This window comes from Amblyomma mixtum, chromosome 1 (assembly GCF_055824585.1).
Source record: "Amblyomma mixtum isolate Tamu chromosome 1, ASM5582458v1, whole genome shotgun sequence".
In the NCBI taxonomy this organism is placed as follows: Eukaryota; Metazoa; Arthropoda; class Arachnida; order Ixodida; family Ixodidae; genus Amblyomma; species Amblyomma mixtum.
The window spans coordinates 235,713,428-235,740,203 of record NC_143012.1 but is presented as its reverse complement, the minus strand read 5'-3'; the positions used below and the strand labels follow the sequence as shown (position 1 = coordinate 235,740,203).

The window sequence follows — 26,776 nt, the reverse complement described above, 5'->3', positions numbered from 1 at the left end:
ACTTTTTGCCCAGTTTGTCCTGGCCTTATTCTGTGAGGCAGCATAACAAACTGACAATCGCCGAGTCGTGCTTACCCGATATTCTGGTTTTTGTCATTCAGCCATTGAACAAGTCTTCATCTCGATGTGATTGATTTTAAATTGTCTCCAAAGCACAACGCGTCGGTCGTCTATCTATCTGCTTTCATGACGTTCGTTCACAAAAGCCAGACATTGCTTTCTTCTTTGTTTCTCGCTTATTCCTCTACATCCTCAAGAAAAGAGACTGGCTCACACGAGGCAGCCAGCATCGACTGACAAGCGCGAGTTTGTCGCCGAATTTTAAAACAATTGCAATTCTACTAATGCTGGCCCCAGAGCAGTCCTCCGTAACGCCGTCACATTTGATCAATTGAAATGTCACCTCTAGGCCATAAAAATCACCAGCGTTCCGCAAGAGGTATTCACAGGACGTCATCCGCAAGGACAGCTAGCGGACAGTCACCATATCATTGATAGCGTGCGTGGGCTCTGCAGCCAGCTGCATCATTTAACTCCTTGTGACTTGTGAACCGCGAGTGTCATAATTCGTTGTCATTGATGTCTTTCTGACTTGAAAAGCGTGCGGCTTAACAGAAAAGAACTGAAAGAATCTAACCGATAGCCACCACTTAACTTTTATACGCAGATGCGCGAGATGGTGGAGGCAGCGAGCATGAAAAAGTCACAGGAAGGGCTCGCCAACTTTCGCGTGTGATTGTGGGTTCTCTGCTGCGTGTAGAGGTGTATTAATTGGCTCAAGTGTCCATGACAACACAATGCAGTGATTGAGAGAGTTCATGTGCCCTCCTCGGATGGTGTTTCAGAGCCCATTTAATTTAACAGAGGACAAGATACTTCTCTAAATCACACCCAAAACTACACTGTGATGCTCACAGCAAAGCGATGTTCATGTTAGCTGACCAATCAAGCTGCTTCTAGGAGCTTAGGAGACATGTCAGTTTGCTGGACATGGTGCTCTGCTCGGAACGTCCATCAGTATGCTTACAAATGGCAGCCTTCAAGGTGCCTAATGCAGCAGTGGTTTAGCAAGTTCAGCAAAGCTCTGGGGCAGGCCTGGCTTCTTGAGCCTGCAATGCATCTGCAGCAAATGTTTATGTTTATGTTTATGGGGTTTAACGTCCCAAAGCGACTAAGGCTATGAGAGACGCCGTAGTGGAGGGCTCCGGAAATTTGGACCACCTGGGGTTCTTTAACGTGCACTGACATCGCACAGTACACGGGCCTCTAGAATTTCTCCTCCAAAGAAATTCTAGCCGCCGCGGCCGGGATCGAACCCGCGTCTTTCGGGTCAGCAGCCGAGCACCATAACATAGCCACTACAGATAATGCAGCATGCAGTAACTAAACCAATTAATATCAAAGACAAAATAATGAGGCCATACTTATAAGAACACATTTATTAAAACGTTTAGATCTCAAAATTTTTCACGAGAATTCGCGTCAGTGGCTTGCGAGATAAAAAGTAGCTTTGATCCCTCTGAACTGGCGAGTGGAAACACTGAGCAGCACTGTGCCAGTTTTTGATCTCAGTGGCCTTAGCACATACACGTCCATCAACAGAAGGAAAAGGTCGCTACTGAAATGCCTAGAAATGTGTTCAGTCCCTAAGCTAATTTGTGACAGCCACACAAGCTCGTTACTATGGCAAATGATGAACCATAATGAACAAAGCAAAGCTCAGAATTACTAAAACGTCTCGATGTACAATTCTTTCTCAGCCACTGAGAGAAAAACGTTCCTTATCAACCATCCCGAATTTCCGAGATCGTTGACAGTTGTGATCTTACAAGACAGCATCAGGGGTCTCTTACAGCACTTCGAAAACCTGAGGAGAAGGGACATTGCCATCAGATGGTGCCCAGACACTACCTGCAGAACACTGGAATAAAGCACAAGTTGCAGCTAAAACTTGGTGCCCCATCTACAAGCCCCATTATTTAGTCTGTACAAATGGCCCGGAAAGCTAGGTATGAACTTAAAAAAAAACCCAGCTGCTATTTACATTGCACTAGCTATAAAGTGTGCAAAAGAACCTGCAATGTTTCATGTTAGTGTCAAAGTCTCCACCATCATAACCGCCACCTCTGTGCAAAAAAAAATCGACATAAGTAGAAGTACATCCAACCGGCACTCCCTGTTGTCATGATTAGAAGCTGCAGCAGAGCTGACATTACTGCGAAGACTATCAGTCTTATTTGTTACTTCTCGCACAAAATAGCGGTGCTTCAAAAAGCAAAGGTATGATCGTTACAACTTGCTTCAAGCCTGCATCATAACAAAAGCCTCGCGAAATCAACATGTATACTAGTTACTCCCATGTGGCCCCAGTGTAAAAAAAAAAAAGCAGCGTTGTCCCTGTCAACGAAGATCAGAAGTGCAGCAGTGTCTCCCCTCCAATTCAGCTGCAAAATAAGGCAGCACAAACCAGGTTGCATTCATTTTGCCCTAAAACCTTCAGTCAGTGGTGTGGCAGAACACCAAAAAAGCAACGCTGCCTGTGCTGCATTCAAACCTCAGATCCAGACGCAGCCAACTGCAGCTCGTTGCACCTGTTCGTGCTGCATTGCACCCTGCAGTTCTCAATGCAGGTGAACAGAGCAAAAAGACCACAAGCTGTTCATGCCGCGCTCGAAAAACCTTCACAACCCAGCGGCCAGCGTTTGTTGTTGTTGATGATGAACGTTGTGAAAGAGAAGCCAAGAGACACCTACTGTCGCACCTCAACCCGGAGAGCACTTGTAGGGGCAACAGCAACAACAACAACAACCAGAGATGCGTTCACTTTTAAAAGTAGGCAGTCCTTGAGTTTCTATCGATGTGAAGCTCAGTGCTGAACCACGGTTGGCACGTGTCCGGCGGCGGCCTGCGCGGCTGGCGCTGCGGCCGATGGAGCCTGCATTTGCTGGTGATGCTGCTGTTGACTAGCATCCTGCAAAGAGAGCAGCAGTGAGATTTGAAGACGCTTTCAAAATATGCCACTGCATGCAACAGTTCATGCAACGCTACAAGTGCAAAAAAATTAATGGCTCAAGGCCATACACCCCTGTTTAATCAGTGTCACAGGAGCACTACGCGTCTTCGGGACAAAAGGGTGCAGTTCCAAAAAGACAGCAGCCAACAGTACTTGTGTTGTCAGAGGGTTGCAAAGTTTTCCATATCATCCCATGCACATTGAAAACAGCATAAGCGCAACTGTATCAGCCTCAAGGAAGTGATGCTGCCGTTAAAGTAAAGTTAATTTACGGCGACAGACAATGCATATTACAACGTCTTGTGACATGACCGCTGCAGATGGTACAAAACTGCTGGTGAAAATGTGGCAGTACCAGAGTTGCTGGGAAAATACTGCATACTGTAACGGAAAACAGGGCGACAGGTCGCTAACCAGCAGAATGCAGCAGCCAGCCAGCCAGCGCGAGACACTTCAACGTCTTCGAAGACACTTCAGCGCCACCTGAGAACGCCAGGTGGCAATACAATACCGTATTTACTCGCATAATAGGCGCACTCGCATAATAGGCGCACCCCTAGTTTGGTCGCGAAAAGTCAGATTTTTTTATTTCCGCGCATAATAGGCGCACCCCGAACTTGGCACTGTGATCAATACTGTATTTACACGATTGCAAGCCGACGCCTCGCCGCCCCCCACCCCCAATCTTTATTTTAACAAAGTTTTTGCCGAACTGACTACTGGTCCACACTAGTGCTGCTGCCGCCGCAGCTGCTGCGGACCCACAGCACGTACAACGACATCGTGTAGAACAGCCGCACTCAGTTTTCAGGGGTGCTCACTTTAAACGTCTGTTTGGAAAGTTTCATCTCCAGCCGGAAACGTTCCCGTCTTAGGCCCGCGAAAACCTCGGCGCCTGGAGTCACGTACGAAAATTTAGGCACGCCACAGACGCAACTGCCGCACTTCTCGGCCACGTCGAGTTTCCGACCTGCCGCACGCTTGCCGTGTTCGAGAGCAAACTCCCAGCCGTGTAGCTATTAAGGTGCTTGCCCCTCGAGCTAAAACAGCAACGCTCCGCGGCAAAGCCACAAACCACGATGAACTACGCGCTACCGCAGATCCCGGCACTTGATAGCAACAAAAAAAAAAAAAAAAAACCTGGAGCTGGTGATGCTGATGGCGATATAGATAGTGAACGCTCGCGGCGGAAGAAAACATTGATGATGATGATAAGCTTGGCCTTGGGCGCCCTTCGTGGGCGGCGTCTGGAAGCTCCTTTGCACGCAGCCGGAGCTGATCACGATCACGGAGGCCTCGACGGACGCGTGCATTTCAAAGGCTATTCCCGCGTGGGTCGTGGAAAGTTTCGGTGCGGCCCTTACGTTTTTTTTTTTTTTAATATCTTCTTCGGGAAAACGGGGTGCGACCCGGCCCGTACACGAGTGCGTTTATGCGGTATGTTCAATTTTGCGAGTCGAAAAATTTCCGGAAATTTTACCCCGCGTAATAGGCGCACCCCGAACTTTGAGCCGGATTTTCTGGAAAAAAAAGTGCGCCTATTATGCGAGTAAATACGGTATCATCAAACAGAAAACCAACCAGCTTTGCCATGAGACGGTAGAGCAGAGCATTCAAGTTCAACACTGCTGTAGAAACTTAAAGCCCACAAAGTCAGCCGCTGTTAGAAAGGCCATAAGAGAGGCATACAACAACTTGAAAATTAAAGCTCCTTGGCCTAAGTGCAGACGAGAGTAAGTAAATCGCACTTCACGTCTACCAGTAATCGCAACAGCTCTTCCGTAATGCAAAGAAACACATGATTATTTTGCATGCAACTCCGGTATACACTTCCATTGTACCTGTCATAGCATAAAGGCTACTTCAACATCTTGTTAACGGCCACTTTAGGTTCTCTATGGTTAGGTTGGCTTATGGTTAAATTCTAGCGAGAGCTGTAATTTAGCTACAGTATCATCTCGTGTATGGGCCACACCCTCTGTTTAGGACTAGATAATTGAGAACAAAATACAGGTACATGTTTTTTTTTTAATTCGTGAATGAGCTGCATTTTAAAATTCACACCCAAATTAAAAAAAGTTTGGCCCTTACATGAGTTTGTATGGTGGAGCTAATGTGTAGCTTTTTTCCTCTTTCTGCTGCGAATCATCCATATTAAATGGCAACGTTAGCAGCTTTGCACACGTGCACTCTGCAAGAGCTTTCATAGCACAACTGATATAATGTCACTCCAAGAGCGCAGCTGCTGTCACCTGTTGCACCTCCGCTCCTCTACACTGCAACATCACATCAGCTACTGTGTGTGCTTCACACCTGTTGCTTCTGACAGTTACACCGATGGTGACATCATATCAGTTGCCTTGCGCACTCAGACAGGCTTCAGTTTCTTCACTGTAGTCAGTCTCAAGAGACCCCTTAAAACCGTAAGAGATACAGCTCTCGGTGTTAAAAAAAAATAACGTACCGGAACATGGTGGGCCTCAGGAATGGCAATGCCAGGTGCTGCATGAGCCACTCCTTGACCAGCTGCAGCCTGAGCCACATGAGGCTGCACAACCTGCTGCTGAACCACTGGGGCATGCTGATCAGCCGCAATGTGCTGCGGCTGAGCAACCACCTGTTGTGCCACATGCTGCTGCTGCTGCTGCTGGGCCAAGTGCTGTTGCTGGGCCAGCTGCTGCTGCTGTGCTAGGTGCTGTTGCTGCTGTTGTGCTAGGTGCTGTTGCTGTTGTGCCAGGTGCTGCTGCTGGGCTAGGTGCTGTTGCTGAGCCAGCTGCTGCTGCTGGGCCAAGTGCTGTTGCTGAGCGAGGTGCTGCTGTTGGGCTGCCTGGTACTGCTGGGCTGCAGCATGCTGCTGGGCCAGCGGATCAGCCCCGTGCGCAGGAGGGTGGGGAACAGCACCGGCTGCATGTGGCTGCTGTACGTGGCCTGGCTGCTGCTGCTGGTACTGGGCTGGGTGAGGCTGGTACTGACCCTGGTACTGTTGCACCGGCACCCCCTGCTGACCTATTTGGTTGCTGGGAACACCTGAAGAGGAGAGAAGAACAAAGCAATTTTAAGAACTGCCAGCAGACAGGGACACTAATGACAACTGCTGCGTAATAGAGATTGTGGCTGGGTTTTGATGTAACCCGCCTAGCTGGCAATTCTACCTCTGTATGGCTCTATGTAGCCGCCGCCATGATGTCACCGCACCCCTTCTGATCTGTGCACTAACTTCGTGAAGGCAGTCGTTGCCGTACCGCGGCCCACGCTTCGCCTTAAGAGTATGACGCCATAGCTAATGTGTCAATGCCCATATATGCAGACATGGTCTTTCTCTACTTAAGATTCGTAGATCCCTGGGAGTCCTCACAACACTCCTGGCACAGTGGTGCAGCGATTAAGCAGTGTGCCAGTGCCCTCGGATGGCAGGTGCTGCCACCAGTGGGACTTGTGCAATCCATGTTGTCCCGAGCAAGCTTGCGCGACCATTCATTAATTTAACTGCCACCTGCCAGTTGTAGAGGGCACCCCATCTTTTATAGATACCATTGAGTATTATCTCTATCTCTTTTTCTCTCTCTCACACCCTCCCATAAAGAAAGAGAGACAGGTTTTTTACTCAGTGGGGCAAGTAAAGCTTACCTTAAAAATTAAGTGTTGCCCTTACCTATATATATACAATACATTTCACAAATGGGGTGAGAGAAGATGGTCATAATTAAGAGTGCTTGCTCATGGCCCCTAATCTCCAATGTTAATAAAAATGTCTTTAGTACAACACATAGTGGTTTCGAAAAAGCAGCGTGCTGTCAACACTTTTCACGGCATGTGCACCCAGTTTCTGTGAACGCCCATACTGCAAGCACACCAAGTGAATGGGCAACGCTGCAAAACTACCATATGACTTAACTCTGGTGGTTAATAATGTCTCATTTCCTTCAAGCCCTAGCAGCTACTGGCAGGTATAGGTACCCTCGGTAGCGTAAAACAAAGCCCTGTCTAGCCAAACCAGCTAATGTGATGTGTGAAGATGCATGATAACATGAACATCTCCATATTATCAATACATCTGCTCTGGAGGACCACATATAAAGCAATCCAAGCGACTATGCATGCATACACAGGTATCAAAATACCCTCTGCAATACACTGCGTCTCACAAGCAGTAATTGCTTTGCGAGAGGCACAAACTGTACTAGTCATGAATGTTAGTAGTACAGGCAAAGGCTAGGTAACTTCCAACTGGAACAGTGTAGTGGCTGAAATAGAATAAAACAAAAACATTACTGTTTGTTTGTTTGTTTGTGGGGTTTAACGTCCCAAAGCGACTAAGGCTATGAGAGACGCCGTAGTGGAGGGCTCCGGAAATTTCGACCACCCGGGGTTCTTTAACGTGCACTGACATCGCACAGTACACGGGCCTCGAATTTCTCCTCCAAAGAAATTCAACCACCGCGGCCGGGATCGAACCCGCGTCTTTCGGGCCAGCAGCCGAGCACCATAGCCACTGAGCCACCGCGGCGGCCTACAAAAATATTACTATATTAATAACTACACGTACCTAATACAAACGCAAGCAGTGCATGTGGACCAATCGGAAACTGGTACCATTAATACTCTTATTGCGCTAAAAAAGAAATCCCAGGCTCGAGCTTAGAGCCCAGAAGAATTCTCCTCAATGAATGGAAGTTCTAAAGCACTGTGCAAGAAGCATTCTACTGCAAATATTTTGTTTTTATGTACTACCCTGAAGCCGACAATCAACTTAGATCTGCTTACAACTATTCAACTCAGCGCTCCACTCACTGCCGCACATGTCTCTTGAACCTCACTACCCCAATGTTGCAACTTGCCTCCGCAGGCACTTGGAGAGGCAGAAGTCTACGTCAAAGCCCCACATCCCAGCAGAGCCAATTCGTTAATGTAAGCTGCGTGAGTAGACCTCACTACTGGCTGCCTGCTGACCTTGGTACTGAGCTCCCTGTGGTGGCATGTGCTGGTACTGCTGCTGCTGCCCCTGCTGCATGTGCGGAGGAGGAGGCATGGGACCACCGTGGTACTGCTGGTACGGAGGGTACTGCTGGTACGGGTACTGGTCCATGTGCTGCTGCTGGTACTGGCGCAGGTCATCCTCCGAGTACACCGGCTGCTCCTCCAGGCTCTGAAAGAGAGGGAGGTCGAAACAAGTGCGGAGGACATCCACAATCAGCATGTGCATTGAAGTAACAGTGTACGGTGCATAGACCAGGCACCAAACCAAAGGCTAGCTCACTGCTACCTTGCAGCAGTGTTACCTTTGTGGAAACAGTGAGCTGCCTATGCTTTACCTTGGAATATGTTAAAGCGGAGTCTAGCGCACGACAAAATTGTAGCAGATCATCCACACTTCCAACAGCCATCCAATATCTGACGCTGTAACCTGGCTGTCAATTCAATTAGATACGTCAAGCCCACTTATAACAATATTCAAGTGCCATGGAAATACCATTGTTATATCCAATAATTGTTGTAACAGGGTTGTGCCGAAAAAAAAGAAAAGGTGACAAACTTCACCGCATTTATTGGCAGTAAATACCCGGAGGGGTTTGATTGTTCTAATGCGCCTGTAAAAGCTCGTTAATTCGAACTTCAGGGAACCGGAACAATGTTCACCGTTCACCGATGACCACAGCACCGCCATCACTGCGCCACCGGGAGCTTCGCGCACCTCCACATCATAGGAATCAGTCTTTCCGGAAGTGATTCTTATGGGAAATTCAAGAAGCATGCAGAACTAAGGGTGCGGTGACAGCTGACAAGAGAAAAACTGCGCTGGCTGCATACGCGCGCACTGCACCGACTGATTGGGGGTACGCATGGCGCGCGTAGCCAAATGCAGCAATGCAGCAGCTCCCCTGATGCAATGACACCTGCCTCTTTTGTTTTCGTGGCGTTGCTGCGCCAGCTTAGTCCATTGGTCAGCCCCCCATGTACGCGCTTTTGTGTTGTAAGCATGGTTTTGCTGGTGTGGTTGTAGCACTTCCTTGTTTTTTTTTCTATAATGGTTGACATTCAATTACCAGATTTAATTGTTATAACCAATAATGCGCCTTGACAGCATTGCTATAAGCAGTTTATTTTACCATAGAACACATGGCAAAGCTGATGGTGCCATGCCTGACCATTGTAATATCCGATAGATTGTTATAACCCGTATTGTTATAAGTGGGCTTGACTGTATCAGCGGGCAATGAGCTGCAGCAGTTTTTCAACAATAAAGTATTTCAATGTCAAGACAGAGTGCAGCATATCTCAACTACAAAATGTCTCATGGTTTACTCATTTTTTTAAAATCATTCATATTCTACCCATTACCATCCCCTGCATGGCACTATCATCACCTTTCTCTCTCTTCACCAAAGTGGCCTGTAAGGGCTAGTTCTATATTTCCTACATTTCATCTATATTCACCTCTCGGACTTTTCTAGCTCATCAAAGCTCAGTTTTCAGCGAAAGCAGCACCTTTGTAATTAGAAAGCAGTAATCCACCAACACAGGACAACTTCAATTCATCCTCAGAGCCCCTTAAAGTAGTTTCACATTCCTAGTATGGATTCATAAAAAAAAAGCTACAGCAATTGCATGAGCTACTTCTCCTACCTTCCAACCCTCATCTCTCTCAAAGTCCCGTCGGTGTGTCATGTCCAAGAACTCCTGGTGGCTAAGAAGGCCGTCTCTGTTTGAGTCACCCTAAGTGCAGAAAGAAGAGACAAAGAATATGCAAACACATAAAGAAGAATGCAAGAAACTACTTGGCAAATCCACTGGCAAAAGACAGGAGAACAACTAGAAGTCTGTGTGCGTATGTGACGACCGAATTCATGCATGTGCACTCTCAGAAAGAACACTACGAAAGCATTGCTAAAATGACAAACTAGTGACATGTCCTTTTGCTTCCTTATGACTTGCCACCACCTTCTTACCTCCGCGGCAATAAATAAGCACCATAACACATAAATGGTGCCAACTTGTCTTTGGTAAGCGAGGGCTGTCAGTTTCAGATGGCAGTTTTTTGAAAAAGCATTTGATGTAATCAACCATCAACATTTACTACATGAACTAAGCCATTATGGAAATGGAAGGAGAAGTCTATCTTTAATAGATGCCTATTTAAAAGAGGAGAAACACTATATATATAAATGGCAGCCAATAATCACAGGTCATCTAGCTTACGACCACCTTTGTCTGGACTAATGCAAGGCAGCATTTTAGGCCTCGTACTTTTCAATGTCTATACTATTAACTACATATTTTAAGCACCCTTGCCTGTCACTTTAATAACTTAAGCCAACAATCTCACGATGCAACTGCTGGGTAATACTGTAGATGATATATTGATGCATTAAAATAAATTTCTTGACTACTTACGAGAAGGGGCTGAAAAGAATTGTTTCAAAGTAAATGCCAAGAGTACAAATGCTACATTTTTCTGTCCAAACAACGAATCTATCCGAATGAAAATGCCTTAGAGTGGTGTTCATTGAAACTTTAAGTTAGACATTCAGAAAGGTAGTAACCACAGAAAAATCAACTGGATAAACTGTATCTTGAATCACCATAGATATATGTTGCCAATGAAGGCAAGTTTGTAATCTATAACACATATCTACTGCCATTTATTAGTAGTGCGTAAATGTGCGGGTATAATAATGAACCAAAATTTACACCAAGAACTGCTTGAACCGAAACAAGCAGTGAGATTAATTGCAAATGTACAAGGCGCACATTTGCAATTGCGTACATTGTGTACAAGGTGCAAATGTACAAGAGCCAGCAAGGTGTTAACAGAAAGAACCAAGCAGAATTTTGCTCCTGTGGCTTACCTCCTTCAGGACGTGCTCGCGCATTCGCTCTACTTCTTCATTTCTTTCCTTCAGGTCAGTTTCATTATCACCAGGCTTGTAGAGTTTTTTCACCTGAAAGCCCCAAGCCACATGTTTTACAACATTCCCAATGCACCTTTAGGATACAAAGACACGTTTCGAGTACTAAAAGAAAAAATCCGCACCTCCAAGTTCAAGACAGCAGCAATTTCATCTGGGTCCAGGTAACCATCCCCATTGAGGTCTGCAAGGAAAAAAAAAAAAGATATTTAGACACTCAAAGGATACGAGACTGAGCACCGATGTTAGGCAGCACTGGCTTCTGTGTTTCTCGCACTAAGGAAAAAAAACCTGCCTGCTTAACTAAAGGACCTTTTTCTAAACTGAAGCCAAACTGGCGCACACACGTCACAGCCTTTATCAACCCATACCATATTTATCTGAATGTAATGCGACCACAACTGTAACATCAGGGTCGACATTGACGGTGCGTAAAGAAATAAAAATGTAATAACACAAACGTAACGCAAAGAAAGAGGCCACAGTAAACGAAAAGATGGGTAGAACTTTGGGGTCCCACTATGCTGACACCATGTCTGCCATGTGCTTTAGAGGCCCTGTCATAAAAACAAAACTTCTCCTCACTTGAAGCTCAACTGTGCAGCGAACCGTGCCTCCCGAACGTCGATGACCATTTTCAACAACATTTAAACAAGTCATCGTATTGCAAATGAAGTCAGAAAATTGCCCAACAGCATGCGAGAACACCTTTTTGAATACAGCAAGCCTTCCGGACACCCATAGCAGATCACTGCCATTAGCATGTGACATTGGCAGCACTATGAACACTGAGGGAGCCTGCCAAGCTTTAATTGAACGAAACAAAGGCCTTTAAGTCTCGCGTATTCTATTGAATTTTCCAAAGAAAATGTGTAGAATTCACAATCAGTACGCAAATGTGCCATCACCGATGACGAGTTTCTGACCACTCTGCCACTGCTCCAATAGGTGGTACTATTTGCAGCTCGGAGCTTCCACGAGTCAATCAATGCCACAGACAGCCTAAATTTCCTTTACACTTTTAACATTTCCTGAAGTTCTGTCAAATTGTATTTGACCTGATGGAAATAAAGTACTGCTATTAAGCAGTGCTTTCTCACTAAAAACATGCAGGACACTTAAGTTTCGCCTTTAATATTAGAACGCGATAGTGTTATGAGGCCGATGCCGCTTATTGTCAGCCGCTTGCGGGGAGTGGTGGTGGTGGGGGGGCCGCATGTTGAAGGAGTAGCTGCGCAAGGCCTTCGCCGCCAGTGCTCCGTCAAACGTTGACGCTTCACCCATACCCCGAGTTTTTCAGCTTTGCAACTGAAGTAGCACTTTTGCACTGAAAGTCAACTGCGCGCCGTTTACCCAGCTCACTCACGCAAGCGGTTGCTTTTCTGTATGAACGGCTGTGAGAGAAAACTTCTGGCAACCTCGTGAGCGCGTGTAGTGCCAGAATCCAAAACTACTGAACCGTCAGTTGCCCTGTTTGCCACTACTCAGCCAGGACGCACACATGTGAGGGCACCATTTTATCAGCTTGTACCTCCATTTGCCTCTGACTCCTAGCTTTGCAATTGCATCATTCAGAGTTCATTGCTTTGAGCTCTGTATGCGCCATCATGCCATCACATGGGGAACTATATAATGCGGGTCTGGGGTGGGGGCGGGGTATGCATCAACTTGTATTTAGGGTCAACTTTTTTTGGCCAACCAGCGAGGGGCGAGAGTGCGCGGTCAAATTATACAGGGCATTATAATGCATACATTGCGCGTTATGACCTTTGTAGTTTTTTAGGATGCGTACGCGAAATCCCCGCATAACTTGCACACCCGCTTTTTGAACCCTTAATTTTAGAAAAACAAAAGTGAGCAAATTATGTGAGTAAATGCAGGATGATGCAGCTAAGCTTCTCTGTATGACATTAAGATGCATCACAACAGCCACAGCACAAAAAGCTAAACAGCTTTCCCGCACTATGAGAAACTATTCCACTTTTGATTAGGTCAAAATAAAAGGAACTGTGGCTAAGAAGAAGCAGAGCTAGATATAAGAGGTCTTCCTATCTTCTGAAGTCCCCAAGGATTTATGTGAAGCATCTTGACCATGGAACCAGGAAAGTAAGAGACCAATGTATGCAAGAAGTGATTTTTTCGCCCAAAGACATGGGTTACGCGGACAAAGTTGCTCCAAAGTTGTAAAACTCACCATGCATGGCAAAGAATGTCTGAGGGTTGAAGTCTTCAGGATCCATGTGATCCTGCTCTTGCCACACTTCTTCCAGTTGAGGCTTGCTGCCCTGCACGGAACCAAGCATGATCAGCAATCAGCGTGGAACAAAGTTTGTGATTAAATGCATCATGTAACAAGGCTGCACTTCACATGTAGTCCTGATGATTCAGATGAACTGAGCATGGTCAATTAATAAGCTACCAACAGCATTACAAAGACTAGAGCTCTGATTCGATGTGGCCTGCCTGACCTGAAAACAGGCTAACAAAAAAGAAGATTCTTAGTGTCTGTTTCTGGACTCAAGACTTCTGTTTCTGTCTGAGCTATTACACCTGCTTCTGCAATACCCCTGTCAATGCTGTTCACCCTTCCCCAGATAGTGAACTGCTCTCCCCTGGCACTACACACCTCCTTAATCTGTACCTTCTCTCAACCTACTTTTCTTCCCAATATATTCTGTACAAAGGAGCACTGTAGAAACTTCATCGTCTGCAACATTTTATGTAATCCTGAAACAAAACAAAAATTCCAGAAAATATATGCTATGAAGAGCCATTACGTAAAGCTCACAGTCATTTACGAAGCATTCTTTTTCCGTAACAATTTTCCAATCAGTTTTGTGTGCAGCCCACACAGAGGAGGTATAACTGCAGTGCACAGAAAACCACGGGCTGTACACACACCAGAATACAAAAAAATAGAGGATGATGCAACACGAGCTCTTGTTGCATCATCCCTCTTTTTGCACAAAGCAGTTTCCAAATAAGCCGACAGTTAGAGCCTTTCAGTTCTTGGAATATTGAACCTTGTAAATAGATAGAAATCAGCTGACAGATAGAGCCTTTCAGTCCTTGTAATATAGAACCTTGTAAATAGATAGTTTGTTACAAAGGTGACGACACTCACCAATGAGAGGTCGACTGCTAACACTACTCTTAGCCCTATTTGTTGATTCTCGCTTACTTCTTCCAATCTTGCGCTCCATGTTACCTAGCATGACTACGTTTATGACTTGTGAATTTAGAGTGGCACTCTGTATACTGCTCTGTATAAAGGCCCTGCAAAGGCCCCAGGCACACATCAGCTGTTCCTTGAAGCCTATTTTTTACTTGAGGACACTCAACGATACGTTGGAAATAAAAATCTAAAAAATCTGATGTCTGTGGACAGACACCGAATATCATACAGTGGCCGTATGCCACACTGAACGTGGCTCTCGGAACACAACGAGCCAGCACACACCGGCTCATGGACAGCGGGGTGTTCCTTGTGTTTCTGGATGGTCTCATTGTGGTGCTGCTCAGTCTTTAGCCGCTCCTGCTCGGTCATGTTCGCCAGGCTGTTGCGGTACTCGAGCTCCTTGCGAATCTCGTACTCCTTGAACTCGGCTTTGCGCTGTTCGTCCAGTAGTTCCAGATCCTTTGTCGCCTGCACATAAAATATTGAGCAAGTTTAGCGTTTCATATCTATCGGTTCAAAGCAAGTAAGGTGAGCAAACAGAAATTGCAGCTACTTTATCGGCGCAAAGATAATGCTGACTTAAAATATGAGGCACAGGAATAAGACAGTGACATAAGTCAATACACAAAGAAGGGGCCTCGGAGTGCACAGTTGCACAAGAATTTCAGACGGAAGGCTTCATAAAGAAATTTTAACAAAAGTTGATAAACACCATACAGCACTTTCTTGACAACGCGTAAAAATTAAGTGCAGTCTTAAAATTGGACCTCACAGGAAGCCATGAAAATAGTACCACAGCATTTTCTCTCACATTAGCAGCTCCGGGTTTCACTTGGATCAAGCCATATGAACTTTCATGCAGTTTTAATCTCAATAGTGAGCCAGGCAATGATGTGGATGTCCAATCACCACTCCTTAAACAGCAGTTGCTTCTAGACCCCCATCTGAATGGCCGCATCAAGACGCACATTTCGCAGTGATTACCACCAAAACTGTATGCCAAGTTCTAGGAACAATGGCAGGGTTAGACTGTGGCCCCTTGTTTTACCCTCATGTGAAAACCTTGCATGTACAGCATTTGGTTGCAGTTCCTATCATTTCTGCAAGAACACATTACATACAGTTAAGCACTCGTCAAATTGCACAGGAAACTAAACAAAAAGAGCTTTTCACATCCTGTCTTCAGTGCCATGTATTTTTCTCAGAAGTTTTGTAACAAAACACGCACGTTAATTAGAGGTATGCGAATAGTGCTTTTTCCACACTGAATCAAATACGAATCAAACTGCAATAGGACTGAATCGAATGCGAATTGGATATTAGTACAGATATTCGCTACGTTCGTGAATATTGTCACGTAGTAGTGACGGCAGTCCGGCCGTCAGAAAGACAACGGAAAGGTTTCTAAAAGAAACCCTTTACGGGGCTGACTCAAAAGACACAACACTAATCTCCACTAACGGGTCACAACACGAAGACCGTCACGTTATAGGTATAAGAAAATTACCATTTGCTTGGTTTGGTCAAAACCCTTTCGCTAAGTGTTTCACCCCTGGAAAGCTGAGCACCAGTCCGGAGGACGCCTCCTAATATTACAAAACCGGTGGCCCCCCGGCGGCACCAAGATCGCACCCGAGATTGGTGGCCCCTATGTATGAGCCATGACCTCCGAGATCGAGCATCAGGGCAGGGTTTACCTAAATCTGTCTGAGTTCTGCCACGTCATCCAGTCTTAGAGGCCATGTACAAGCATTACGAACGCCACCACACACACATGGACTGCGTCGTGGCTCCAGACCTTTCATCTCAGCCATGCTTCTCGCGGAAGGATGGCGCGCAGCTAGGTGTAGGTTGTTTTTGGAACTTTCGTCAAAGAAAAATGCAGTGGGCCACATTTTAACCTCCTGCCATTATTCAAAAACTATTCGAAATGTTGAGAACATATTCGATTCATTTCGAATAATTTTGAAAATACACCATTTAATTCTTTCAAAAATCGAAAAGAAGGATATTGGATTCACTATTCGAAATGTCCAAATATTTAGACACCGCTAATGTTAATAATTTAATGATTATTCTGCATAATAAAAAACGGAAATAAATAATAAATAACAATAAAGAACATTCAGCCGACATGAAATGCAAGGCCAACAATCGGGAAAAGCAGAGAGGAACATGAACCTAGACAATGCTGTTATTCAGCTTACACTTTGAAGAAAGCTTGCAAATAATCATGAAATAAAAAATAAATGTTGAGATCATCAACATCAAAATACTAATACAGGAAATACTAATACAGGCACTTACACTGACAATGAGCTTCTTCAGATCTTCAACTTCAAAGGAGTGTGGATTCTGGTGATCTAGATGGTGTGGCATCCTAACACTGCCACGATCCAGGCCTGCTAGGTAAAAGGAAGGCATGTAATTCGAAATGCACAAAAGTTAAAGCAGGCAGAGATGGAAGGCTGACATCAGAGGCTCTCAAACATGATTATGTACATGTCCCATCAGAAATTTGCTGTTTGATAACTACTCCATATAGTAAAAAATAGTTCACAAGCAGCAAGGGTGTAAATTTACTGATTAACAAAAGTTGAGACTGTCCCACCTAGTAAGTTTGCATGAAGTGTGATTAACAATAGACCGAGAAGGACATCAAGAGGGTGCCTCAGGGTTTAACTCTACACATAACACCGAACAGTAACATACTACGCCAAACTTTTAGGCAATTCTTTTTATTAGAAACTTGCCAGGCACTCCTCATAACACTAACGTGGCCCCTTACAGTTTGGGCTTACAAAAAAATAACATGAGGACGGGGGGGGGGGGGGGGGGGGTGGGGGGGGGAGATGCAACAGAAACCCTTATGAAGACAGCTGGGCTAAGGAATATGGAACAACAAATAGGAATCTGAAATCAAGGAAAGGAACTCACCGAGCTCCTTCTTTTCCATAGCCTGCACAGTGAGCTTTCGCAACCGGTCAAGCTCCACTCTCTTGAGCTCGTCCAGCCGGCTTCGAACATCATGCCTCACAAACTCGAGTTCCTCCGCCACTTTGCCACTCTTTTGGAAGAGAAAGTAAAAACCCAACATTGAAAGCTGAGTGTACTGAACTTAAACTCTCTTCACAGTGCACTACGTACAACAAAGTGAGAAGTTTGAAAAAGTGGACACTCTGCAGAATCGGGACACTCTGACTGCAGCCCACCATCCGATTTTTCGAGGAAAGGCAAAGGACAAAGCAACAAAAAAAGAAGTAGTCCGTCATTACAGCTTTTCTTGCTATGCATGCAAAGAGTTAACCACAAGATAGAATGATAAGCTCAAGAATTTTGATACCTCTAGTTGTTTGATACAGACAGGCATTAAAATTCTGGATTCGTGTACTGCCGTGATTCTTTCACAGAATAATACAACAAACTGTGGACTTATGAACTATTGTCACCAACTGTTGTTCGTTTTGTAAGTTTAATGCTGGTAAAGTAATTCAGGGAACCTGACCACTACCTTGCGAAAAACCTCAAACTTTTCTGCAATCAAACCCTGAGTTGCTGAAAAACAGCAAGCAAACTACACGGCTGCGTGCTACGTAGCATAGTGCTTCAACCTCCTTGACATTAAAGAAAGCAAAAGGATCCTGACAGAGCTCAGAATTTTGCAACTGAAGGGAATGGTATCATTATGCTGAGCAACAAGCATGACTGATGCTTATGATGCTGCAATGATTACTCACACAGTGACCTCCAAGAGTGCATTGTCACCATAACCTGATTTCTAAAAAATCTGCCATATCTTAATCTGGCTGCTCCATCATCATGAGTTTAGTTGTATAAACATTTCTGAAAATGATTAGCCCCAGAGTGAGAAAAAGAAAAGTTGTTTTGATATAAAACAACTTAGAGCAATGAAATATCTTGAGAGGGCCAGCTACATGTGTGCATTAACTGCCAGATGCTCTGTGCCACTTGACTTCCATACAACTGCAGCATTTTTTGCATGCATAGACTTCGCAATGTTTGACGGTTGATGCGGAGACATCCTTCACTCCCATTCATGACACAGATCTTCAGAATAAACTACACAGACCACAAAACATGTCAAGCCTGACCGTACATAATATGTCTCATATTAGTAACCCAAATAAGTAGCTGTCTTCATACTCTCCACCTAAGTAGCCAAGATTTAAGATTTATCAATAAAAACCGACTTGCCACAACATGCATAAATCATTGCCAATTTGTAATAAGACAAACAAGTGCACTCAAACACTGAAAAACTGATTATGCCTTCGGTTCAGACAAAGTGCCTCAGAACGCTTACCCACAGAATCAACGGACTTCTCGGTATATAAAGTAAACTTTCATTAAGCAAACTTTTGTTTCTAAAATGCTGCTTTTCTTTTCTTGTGGCTATGCAAAACATACCAGCAAGTCTACAATCACTGTTTATCATTTGTGTTAAGGTATGACGCCACCTTTGAAAAATCGTTTTTTTGTAAAAATGACATTTTTTCTTTATTATATTTCGGGAATCCCAAAACATTCGAAAATGTTTTGCAGCATGAATAATGTTCGTATCTTTATTTGTTCAAAAGTTATAGCCAACTTTCGAACAGGTGGTGTACAGTTCTGAAACCGAAACTGATATGGTTTGGTAACAGAAAATGATAACTCAGAGATAATCAGCGGCGTATATTGAAAATTTTCCTGTTTTGTTTTAGTCTGATATGTAAAAGATTATTCAAAGGCAATTTGTAAGGCTTCCTTTTTTTAAAACATTGCTTTAAATTTCCACAAGAGGGATGCAAGACGCTACAAGCGTCTCAGTTGTTTACTTTGCGCGCACTTCACGCTATCGCTTTGAATGCTACCGGATTCGTCCTTCAATGATGGCAGCAGAAGTACAGCAGATATTTTCAGGGAAGCAGGCATCGAATCTGGCCACCACACTCTTGTAGCATGTTGCACCAGTGACCATTGCCATGTGACGAAGGCCCAGCGTCAATCAACGGGCGAGGCAAAACATCGCAAGAAAAGACGGGCAGCAACAAATGCCAAAAGAGAGCTCATGTCAGCTAAGGAGGGCCCTAGCTATGAACCTGGAGGATTTTAACTTCCTAGGGCATGATGATCTTGTTTCTACAAGGATTGAAAAACTTTAATCTTGTTTTTTTCAAAACTTTATTTTTCGCAATTTCGTGTTGCGCAAACAGTGATAACTTCCAAATGCATAAATATTTTTCAATGAAACTTTGCACGCTCGTTCCTTTGTTACTAGCCTGTGCAATGAACTAGCATAAATGAAATCGAATGGTGAGTTTTGATATAATCATGTTTTATGTGGAGGAATGTAGGCAAAAATGACATTTTTTTGTTTTCTTTAGCTTTTTTGCTATAACTTTTTTCTTAATTATCGGATGGCAAAGATCCTAGTTGGTTGCACAGTATGGTTAGTTGGCTAACGCTGTGCTGAAAAGTTTGCATTTCCTGCTCTTCATTCACCAGTTATGAATGTTTGCATAACAGCCATGTTTGGGCAATTTTTTGTGAATAATAAATGCCAGCATGGCTTTTTTTACTCTTTTGTGCTTTTGAATATCATATAAAATGGTGCTTTATAAGGTAAATGTGAAATAAAAATTTAATGCTCAAAATTTAAAAAAAATTTTTAAAAAAGTGGCGTCATACCTTAAGGTAACGCACGGTGGCAATGAAGTATGTAAGGTAGGAAGGGGCTTTAAAAGAAACAGCACGAGGAACATGGTCAGGCACGAAGAGACACACACAAGTGCTGCATCTTTTTCTTTTTTCTACCTGTCCATATTCCTAGTGCTGTTTCTTTCGGCATGCGGTACCAATTAGTCTGACATTTCACTCTATAAAGGGACGCCACATAAATGTGATCTAAGCAACCCCCCCATTTTAATTTTTTTTTTCAGATGGAGACACTATGACTAAGGAATGATGCTTAGAATTGAAGCATGTTTAGACTACACAGAAATCGAAGTTCCAATGCAAGCCTGAAAAAAAAAAACTAATAATAAAGGGGGGAGGGGAATAACACAACGCATTACAGAGGAATATCCGATCAAATCTGCAGCCTATAAACAATTAACTGCTTTACCCCAGTTAGTATGATAACCTGACGTGCTGCACTACGCAAGTACTTTTTCCAGAAGCCAAAAAAATAAAGCCAAGAAAGCAAACTTTCCTTTTAAGCAAAATCACAATTACTGAATGCCGCAGCATTCCTTTCAAAAGAGTCTCAGAAAACCTCCTGGTTCATAAAATACGTTACCAGAACCAGAAGCTAGAAGGAAGAGGCAGGAAAGAGTGAAGTAGACACGCATAAACTTATCTGCATAATCAATTAGGTATTTCATTGCTTGCCTAGGCATGGTTTGCAATACGGGTGGCATATCGGTTTGGCTTAGTTTATGGGGTTTAACGTCCCAAAGCAACTCAGGCTATGAGGGACGCCGTAGTGGAGGGCTCCGGAAATTTCGACCACCTGGGGTTCTTTAACGTGCACTGTCATCGCACAGTACACGGGCCTCTAGAATTTCGCCTCCATCGAAATCATCGCATTTATTACGCACCAGCACTCTTCATAGTAGTCACCGTACATTCTACATAGAGTGCAGCAAGAAATTGTGCAGGGCAGTTAAAACCTTGCAGTGTAAAATACAGCTGCTCGTGCTTAACCCTCAGTAAATAAATGTGAATGTGTAATATTAAACAGAACTGCTGTCACACTTTTGGTGATGCAGTTTGCACTGAAGCATGCATACACATCCAAGTTTTCTTAAAAGGCATACGTCAGGCCCACAGACAATGCATGCCAATACTACAACAGTACCTCGAAAAGCATTTTCAAAGCCGACAGAAGTTAGAAAACAAGCATAGAGCAATGAAAAAGTGATGACAAGCTGCATCATGTCTGACGTGTCTTCTCTGCAACGGCACCTCTTGCAGCTATATAGTCAGCGTCATAACAAAGGAACAATGCAGAGTAGCTCACAGTCACACGATGGAAGTGAAGGGAATGAAATATGATTAATTTAACAATGAGACTCGAGCGGTGCAATGACAGGCAAATCTTTGCAGTTATAAACGTGTTTCCAGTAAGAACAAATCACACTTTCCACCAACTACATCACCACAACATGTTACATTTGCAAGCAATTTCGAGCATAGGGCATTCATAGGGTTATTCGTTTTCGGGTTTTATATTTTTTCAAATTCGGGGGGTAGAAATCGGGCTTTATTTTTCGGCTTGATAATAGGGGAGAAATCGGGTTTTTCGTGTGTGGAAAAACTCCGAAATTCGGGTTTTATCGGGTTAAATTTGCAAACTATTAATTTATTCGATTTGCTCTAACCGGTGGGTAACAATTATGGCTATATTTTGGGCTGCTTTCAAGAAAGTATAGTATTGCAAAATTTGGCGTTCCTTTGGTAATTAATTATTTCTTGCAGTGAGAGGCAATGGTCAGTTTTGAGAAAAGAAACATTTTATTCACGAGGGCTGGTCATCGCCGTTCTACACGTCCTTATTAACATACAAAGTCATCTGCATGCGCAACATCTCGGTTTCCATCCGAGACCTGTCTGGTCTCTGCAGGTACACCTTAGCTGAGAGAACGTTCGCTCAACGCCACAGTTGCCATTAGCTAGGCGCAACCATGACAACGCTGCATTTGCTAGCCTTGGGTAACGCACAGTTGCGTCGTTCCAATAGTCCATCACTTCAACACCTTCATTTGTGGGACTTGCTTCCAGCAAGTACTGCTTAAACTCCTCGCCAAGCGAGCCTACATCCTCCAACACGGAAATAAAGAGAGGTCGGTAGTCATCAAACAACTGACTCAGCAGCCGCTTCTGGAACGGATCGAGTACGGCTCCCAGTTTCCACAATGTCAACTGGTTTTCTTCTTTGTCTGAGACATTCCGTTTCAAAGTGCAGTCCCATTTTGTGGAGATTTTGGCGCAAAATTCTTCACAACAATTTTTACTAATATGGCACTGCTCTTAGGTAACATAGACAAAACACCTTTCGCCCGATCACTTTTACCTGCAGTCACCTTTTACCTGTCTGTCTGTCGGCTGCCTTGGCCGCCTCTCGCCTGCGCGCCAACTAGAGGCACAGCAATTCCGTGGGCACAATTGTTTCAGAAATCAGGAAAAATCGGGTTTTACCCGATATTTTAGGAACACGTTCGGGGTGCAAAAATCGGGTAAAATCGGGTTTTACCCGAAAACGAACAACCCTAGGCCGCAAGCATGACCAACTGGAATACATCAGCAGCTGCTAGTTCTGACAAGACTAAAGGCCTTTCCATCTCTTCAGGCAAGATAATGAACAGCTATCTGTGCTACAGCCTTGTGAACAACCACAAAAAAAAAATGGTAGAAAACATGGAAGGAGGCGAGTATCATTGAGCAAAACACAAAACAGCATGCAATATCGGCGACCAGCGAGACAGGAGAATAACAACCTATTACGTAATACAACATAGCATACCTTTATGTCATCCAAGTTGATGCTCTTTAACTTGGCTGAAAATTCGGGGTCCTGCTCTAGTGCCTCTACAACTTGTCCCAGGTAGCGGCTGTATTCCAAGCCCTGCAAAATCAAGGCGTTAAAATTGGCAATATCGTCACCATAGCCCCACGGTTCACAAACATATTACGTCACTAACAGGTTCACAAGGGTGAAAGTTAAAACCAACATACGAAATCAGGAGGTTCTTCCACAGTATTCGCCTCTTTTGCCCCATGTAGTTCTTTTTTCCTCTTGTCCACAGGAGGACCGACAACTCCTTGTAAGATAAGGAGCAGCAGACAAACTGCCTGATATGCTTTCACAGCCATTCTGAAAGAACAAGCAATAAAAATCAATACTGGCGGCTCCAAGCTGCGGTGAACGCGCCGCATATATAGGTCACAGGGTCAACAAACGCGTGTACAAACTGTCACACGGGTTCCCCCTTGACAAGCTACACGTGTAACAACCGGATTCGAGAAGTTTCCACGAGCCACACGAAGCGATTTAAATATATCGCTGGCGAAAGGTTTCGTACCTTATGTGCAACAGCTAGCCGGCGTTAGTGTCATGCCACAACAGGAACTAAAAGGCCCGGTAGACAGTGATCAATCTCTAGACGCTCGATCAGCTGACGTGTTTCTTCACTTCTAGTAATCGACTATAAAGAAGTCGACCTTTGAATTTAAACGACCTTCGGACGGAGATTTTCCGCTTTCCAAAACGGACTGAAAGCGATGTCAGAGACTGATAAAACGCCGGCTCAGCTAGTCCGACTGAGCAATAATAACCGAAGGCAACGTAAACATGCGCACCAATCGAATATTAAACGGTAGTCATAAACCGGTTTCCTTCAACCCCGGGAACCCTCAAGCAGCTCCAGAGAGTGACGGCTGACGACATTCAAAGAGGAATCGTCTAACAGATGCTAGACAAGCACGCTCAGCTGGAGCTCTCAAGTGTGAATGCGCGATCCGTCAAGTCATGATCCAAATGTCGCGCAGACAAAGAAAGCTGACAGGCAGCAGAAAAGACTCACGGTTCTGATGAACTTTACGGAAGAGCGGGAACAGCGTGCTGTTCACACAGCCGGCGAGCACAGGTATCACAGCCGCTCGCCTCATACGCGACGTGGAACTAGCCAGCGTCCTTCGGCGCCCGCTCGGTTCATTGCGGACAGGTAGCGAAGGTAGCCGCCGGGTGTCGCCCCGCTCGAAATTTGACGCTCTTCATGGTTGGGGTGCTGCCCATTTTAAGTAGAGCAACGTTACGCGAAAAATAGTAATTACAAAAGAAAAGTCTGCATAACGTAAATGACTATCAAAGGCGGCCAGACAACGGAAGGATACTGACCAGTTTATTTTTCACATCCCTCTTTCCATTAAACTCTAGCAAGTTTGATTTGTTATCACTAAAGTTTTGTTTGTTTCAATCACAGCTATTTGATATTAGGAATCATCATGGAGCATCTCCGGTTTGGACCAACGCTAATTGTTTCAACAGTGACGATTCCCCATCGCAAATCCCAAGTTTTGGTTTCGGAACCTCTTTTGGCGCACGCACATCTCCACAATAGGCATTCAGAAAAAGCGCCAAGTATTAAAAAAAAAAGGAAAAAAATCTGAAGGGACGTAAAACTTGCCGAGCAAGGTCAGCCGTGCAGCTATTCTACGAAAGCATGTAGTCGGTTAGCCGCAACCTATCGCATCCTTCTGTGATCGATTAAGAGCACCTTTGTCTCACATATCGTTGGACACCTGAACAGCGCCGCTCAAAAAGATAACTTGATACTTTACATAAATATTAGTTCTGCCCTTCGGGCAGAAACAAAAGAAATAAAAAAAATTGCTCAGCCCACACTGCATCATTGACAGGTGGAGCGAAATGTAGCTAACACCAAATGAGAAAAAAATAAAAGAAACGAGTGTTACCCTTGCACATAAGCACACAATTAGCCCTGTAATGGTCAGGATACAGGTTGCAAAACAGTTATATAACAGGGTTTTTTTCCCGTATACCTTCACTGTTCGTATTAAAGGCTGTGATTCATTTTTTTTTATGCTGAAACACACCGTTGTCTGCTAATCAAAATACAAACAGCCAAACACAGATAATTTAGGGTTTGGTTTGGTTTATGGGGTTTAACGTCCCAAAGAGACTGAGGCTATGAGAGACGCCGTAGTGAAGGGCTCCGGAAATTTCGACCACCTGGGGTTCTTTAACGTGCACTGACATCGCACAGTACACGGGCCTCTAGAATTTCTCCTCCAAAGAAATTCCAGCCGCCGCGGCCGGGATCGAACCACAGATAATTTAGGTTCAGAGAGTAGCGAAAAGTGGCTCAAAATCAGTTGATTTCATACTCTGTGCACTTATGCAGCTGCTCGAGCGAGGCGAACCGATGGATCCCTCCAACTCCCGCCGTCATGTCTGTACCATCATTAGATGTAGTATAGTATAATAGATGTGTAACAAAGTCTGGCAGAGGTACAAGCACAAGAATAACAGTTCAACAATTTTATTGCATAAAACACAATGCGAGTAGGTATGCTGACCAGAAGACCTGAGATTACACAACCAAGGGGCTTTAATTGAGTACACACTTAACTGTGTAAAAAAAAGAATTAGATTCCCTCCTCAGCACATAATTTAGCAAAGCTCAACCTAAAAGTTTGGTTTGGACTCAGTGTCTCAGGCACACACACTAGTTTCATTTTCCATAGTGAAAAAGTGCAAACACTATCTATCTGTACACTCTTAAGTATCTGTACACAAAGCATGCCACTGCATTTTCAATTCCCTGGTCAGGCAAAAGTGTCACACAGGCGTCTTCTTATATAAACTAATCTTAAAAAGTGTCATGAGCGGATGAGATCCTCGTAATAAAAATGTTACTTCAGGAAATAAAAGGAACAAGTATACAGGCAAACAATGGCAAAACAGTTGTGAGAGCATAATCCCCTCTGCGGCAACTAGAACCTAATCTACATACATTTTCTGTACAATAAAAACCTATTCTCTGTGCAAGTGGCAAGATGAGGCACCGGGCACGAGGCACTGAGCATTCAACGAGGTGCTGATGAAGCAGGCTTCGACTTGAATGGCCCTGAAATAAAAAAAAAATGAGGTGAAACTGACAGTACAGAGTTAATAAAGAACACTGCAAGAAACACAATGCTTGTACTACAATCCATGCCAGCTTTTTCTGGCAGTGGGGCACAAGCTATGGAGCCGAAACACACGCTCTTTCTATGCAGCAGAATATAGCTTCCGCTCGTGGATACGCTCTTAAAACACGGTATATTATCAATATTCAGCATTTAAGGCATATTTCTGACAAAACTGCCAACTTTTAACATCGAAAATGAAGGAAACAAAAAAAACATTTCCTTGACTACAACAAATTAGCTAGGCACATCTAGTTGCAAGAAACTTGCATAGATGGTGCCACCTGATCCAGCGACAGAATGAATTATTGCAGGGTGAGCAACGCAGCAAGCGGCAAGGTGTTGGGCGACTTGCACCTTCATGCAACCAAACCATTTGTCGGAATGACCCAGTTACAAACGTTCCATGCCTGTAGCCTTTCTTTCATTGCTAAGAAAAGCTGTCGCAGAGTGTAGCTGTCCTGAGAATGGAACTTCCCGACTAGGCTGACGGTCTGCCCGTGCATTAATACCAGTTAGTGCTTGGAAGGAATCGCAAATCCTGCCTTTGAGAAAGGAAAGCTGTTTGCCATTGTGCCAACAAACTGGAGATGCACTCTTGAATACAGGTCCAGCGCTCTCTGTAGGTGACACATATGCACACAAATCATTCTGAAAGACTCCCTCACTCCTGACAATGAACTATTTTTGAAACCCTAAAGGCGTGCAAATGTGGAACCCATCCAGCAAATACAATGGTTCATTTAAATAACCGAAGGTTTTTGGCAGTATAGTAGTAACTTTTCGGACTCCAACCATTCAGACTTGCACCACATTTCATACTTTGTTGCAGAACGATCACACATTTTAAAAAATTGGCCGACAATTCTCTCTAATGCGAATTTTCAGCACAGCTGCCACAGTACTTGAACCACAGGCTACCGCGTACGGAACACATGGTACCAAAGAGAGGTGGCACTGCGT

The 26,776-nt window shown here is 44.3% G+C and overlaps 2 protein-coding genes across 5 annotated transcripts in view; both read right to left on the bottom strand.

Moving 5' to 3' along the window:
- Window positions 1–1,424: 1,424 nt before the first annotated feature.
- Window positions 1,425–23,844, bottom strand: LOC149371186 (nucleobindin-2-like). Of its 4 annotated transcripts, none has more exons than XM_089564896.1 (13): window positions 23,686–23,844; window positions 22,838–22,976; window positions 22,626–22,727; window positions 17,036–17,165; window positions 16,406–16,503; window positions 14,381–14,566; window positions 13,115–13,205; window positions 11,046–11,104; window positions 10,861–10,953; window positions 9,638–9,727; window positions 7,964–8,159; window positions 5,478–6,040; window positions 1,425–2,971 (listed from the first exon to the last, which is right to left on the bottom strand). In XM_089564896.1, the coding sequence occupies exons 2-13, from the start codon at window positions 22,973–22,975 to the stop codon at window positions 2,867–2,869; spliced, it is 1,851 nt and encodes a 616-aa protein (XP_089421022.1). In that variant the 5' UTR covers window position 22,976; window positions 23,686–23,844; the 3' UTR covers window positions 1,425–2,866. The 4 variants fall into 4 exon arrangements, with proteins under 4 accessions (XP_089421022.1, XP_089421031.1, XP_089421020.1 ...); XM_089564905.1 differs by having other exon boundaries at window positions 16,406–16,500; XM_089564894.1 differs by having other exon boundaries at window positions 16,406–16,507; window positions 17,040–17,165.
- Window positions 23,845–25,148: 1,304 nt separating this feature from the next.
- Window positions 25,149–26,776, bottom strand: part of LOC149371185 (NPC intracellular cholesterol transporter 1-like) — a 49,645-nt gene continuing 48,017 nt past the window's right edge. The window contains exon 25 of the mRNA XM_089564880.1: window positions 25,149–25,752. Coding sequence (XP_089421006.1) covers window positions 25,712–25,752 — 41 coding nt within the window. The 3' untranslated portion in view covers window positions 25,149–25,711. The remainder of the gene's footprint in view (window positions 25,753–26,776) is intronic.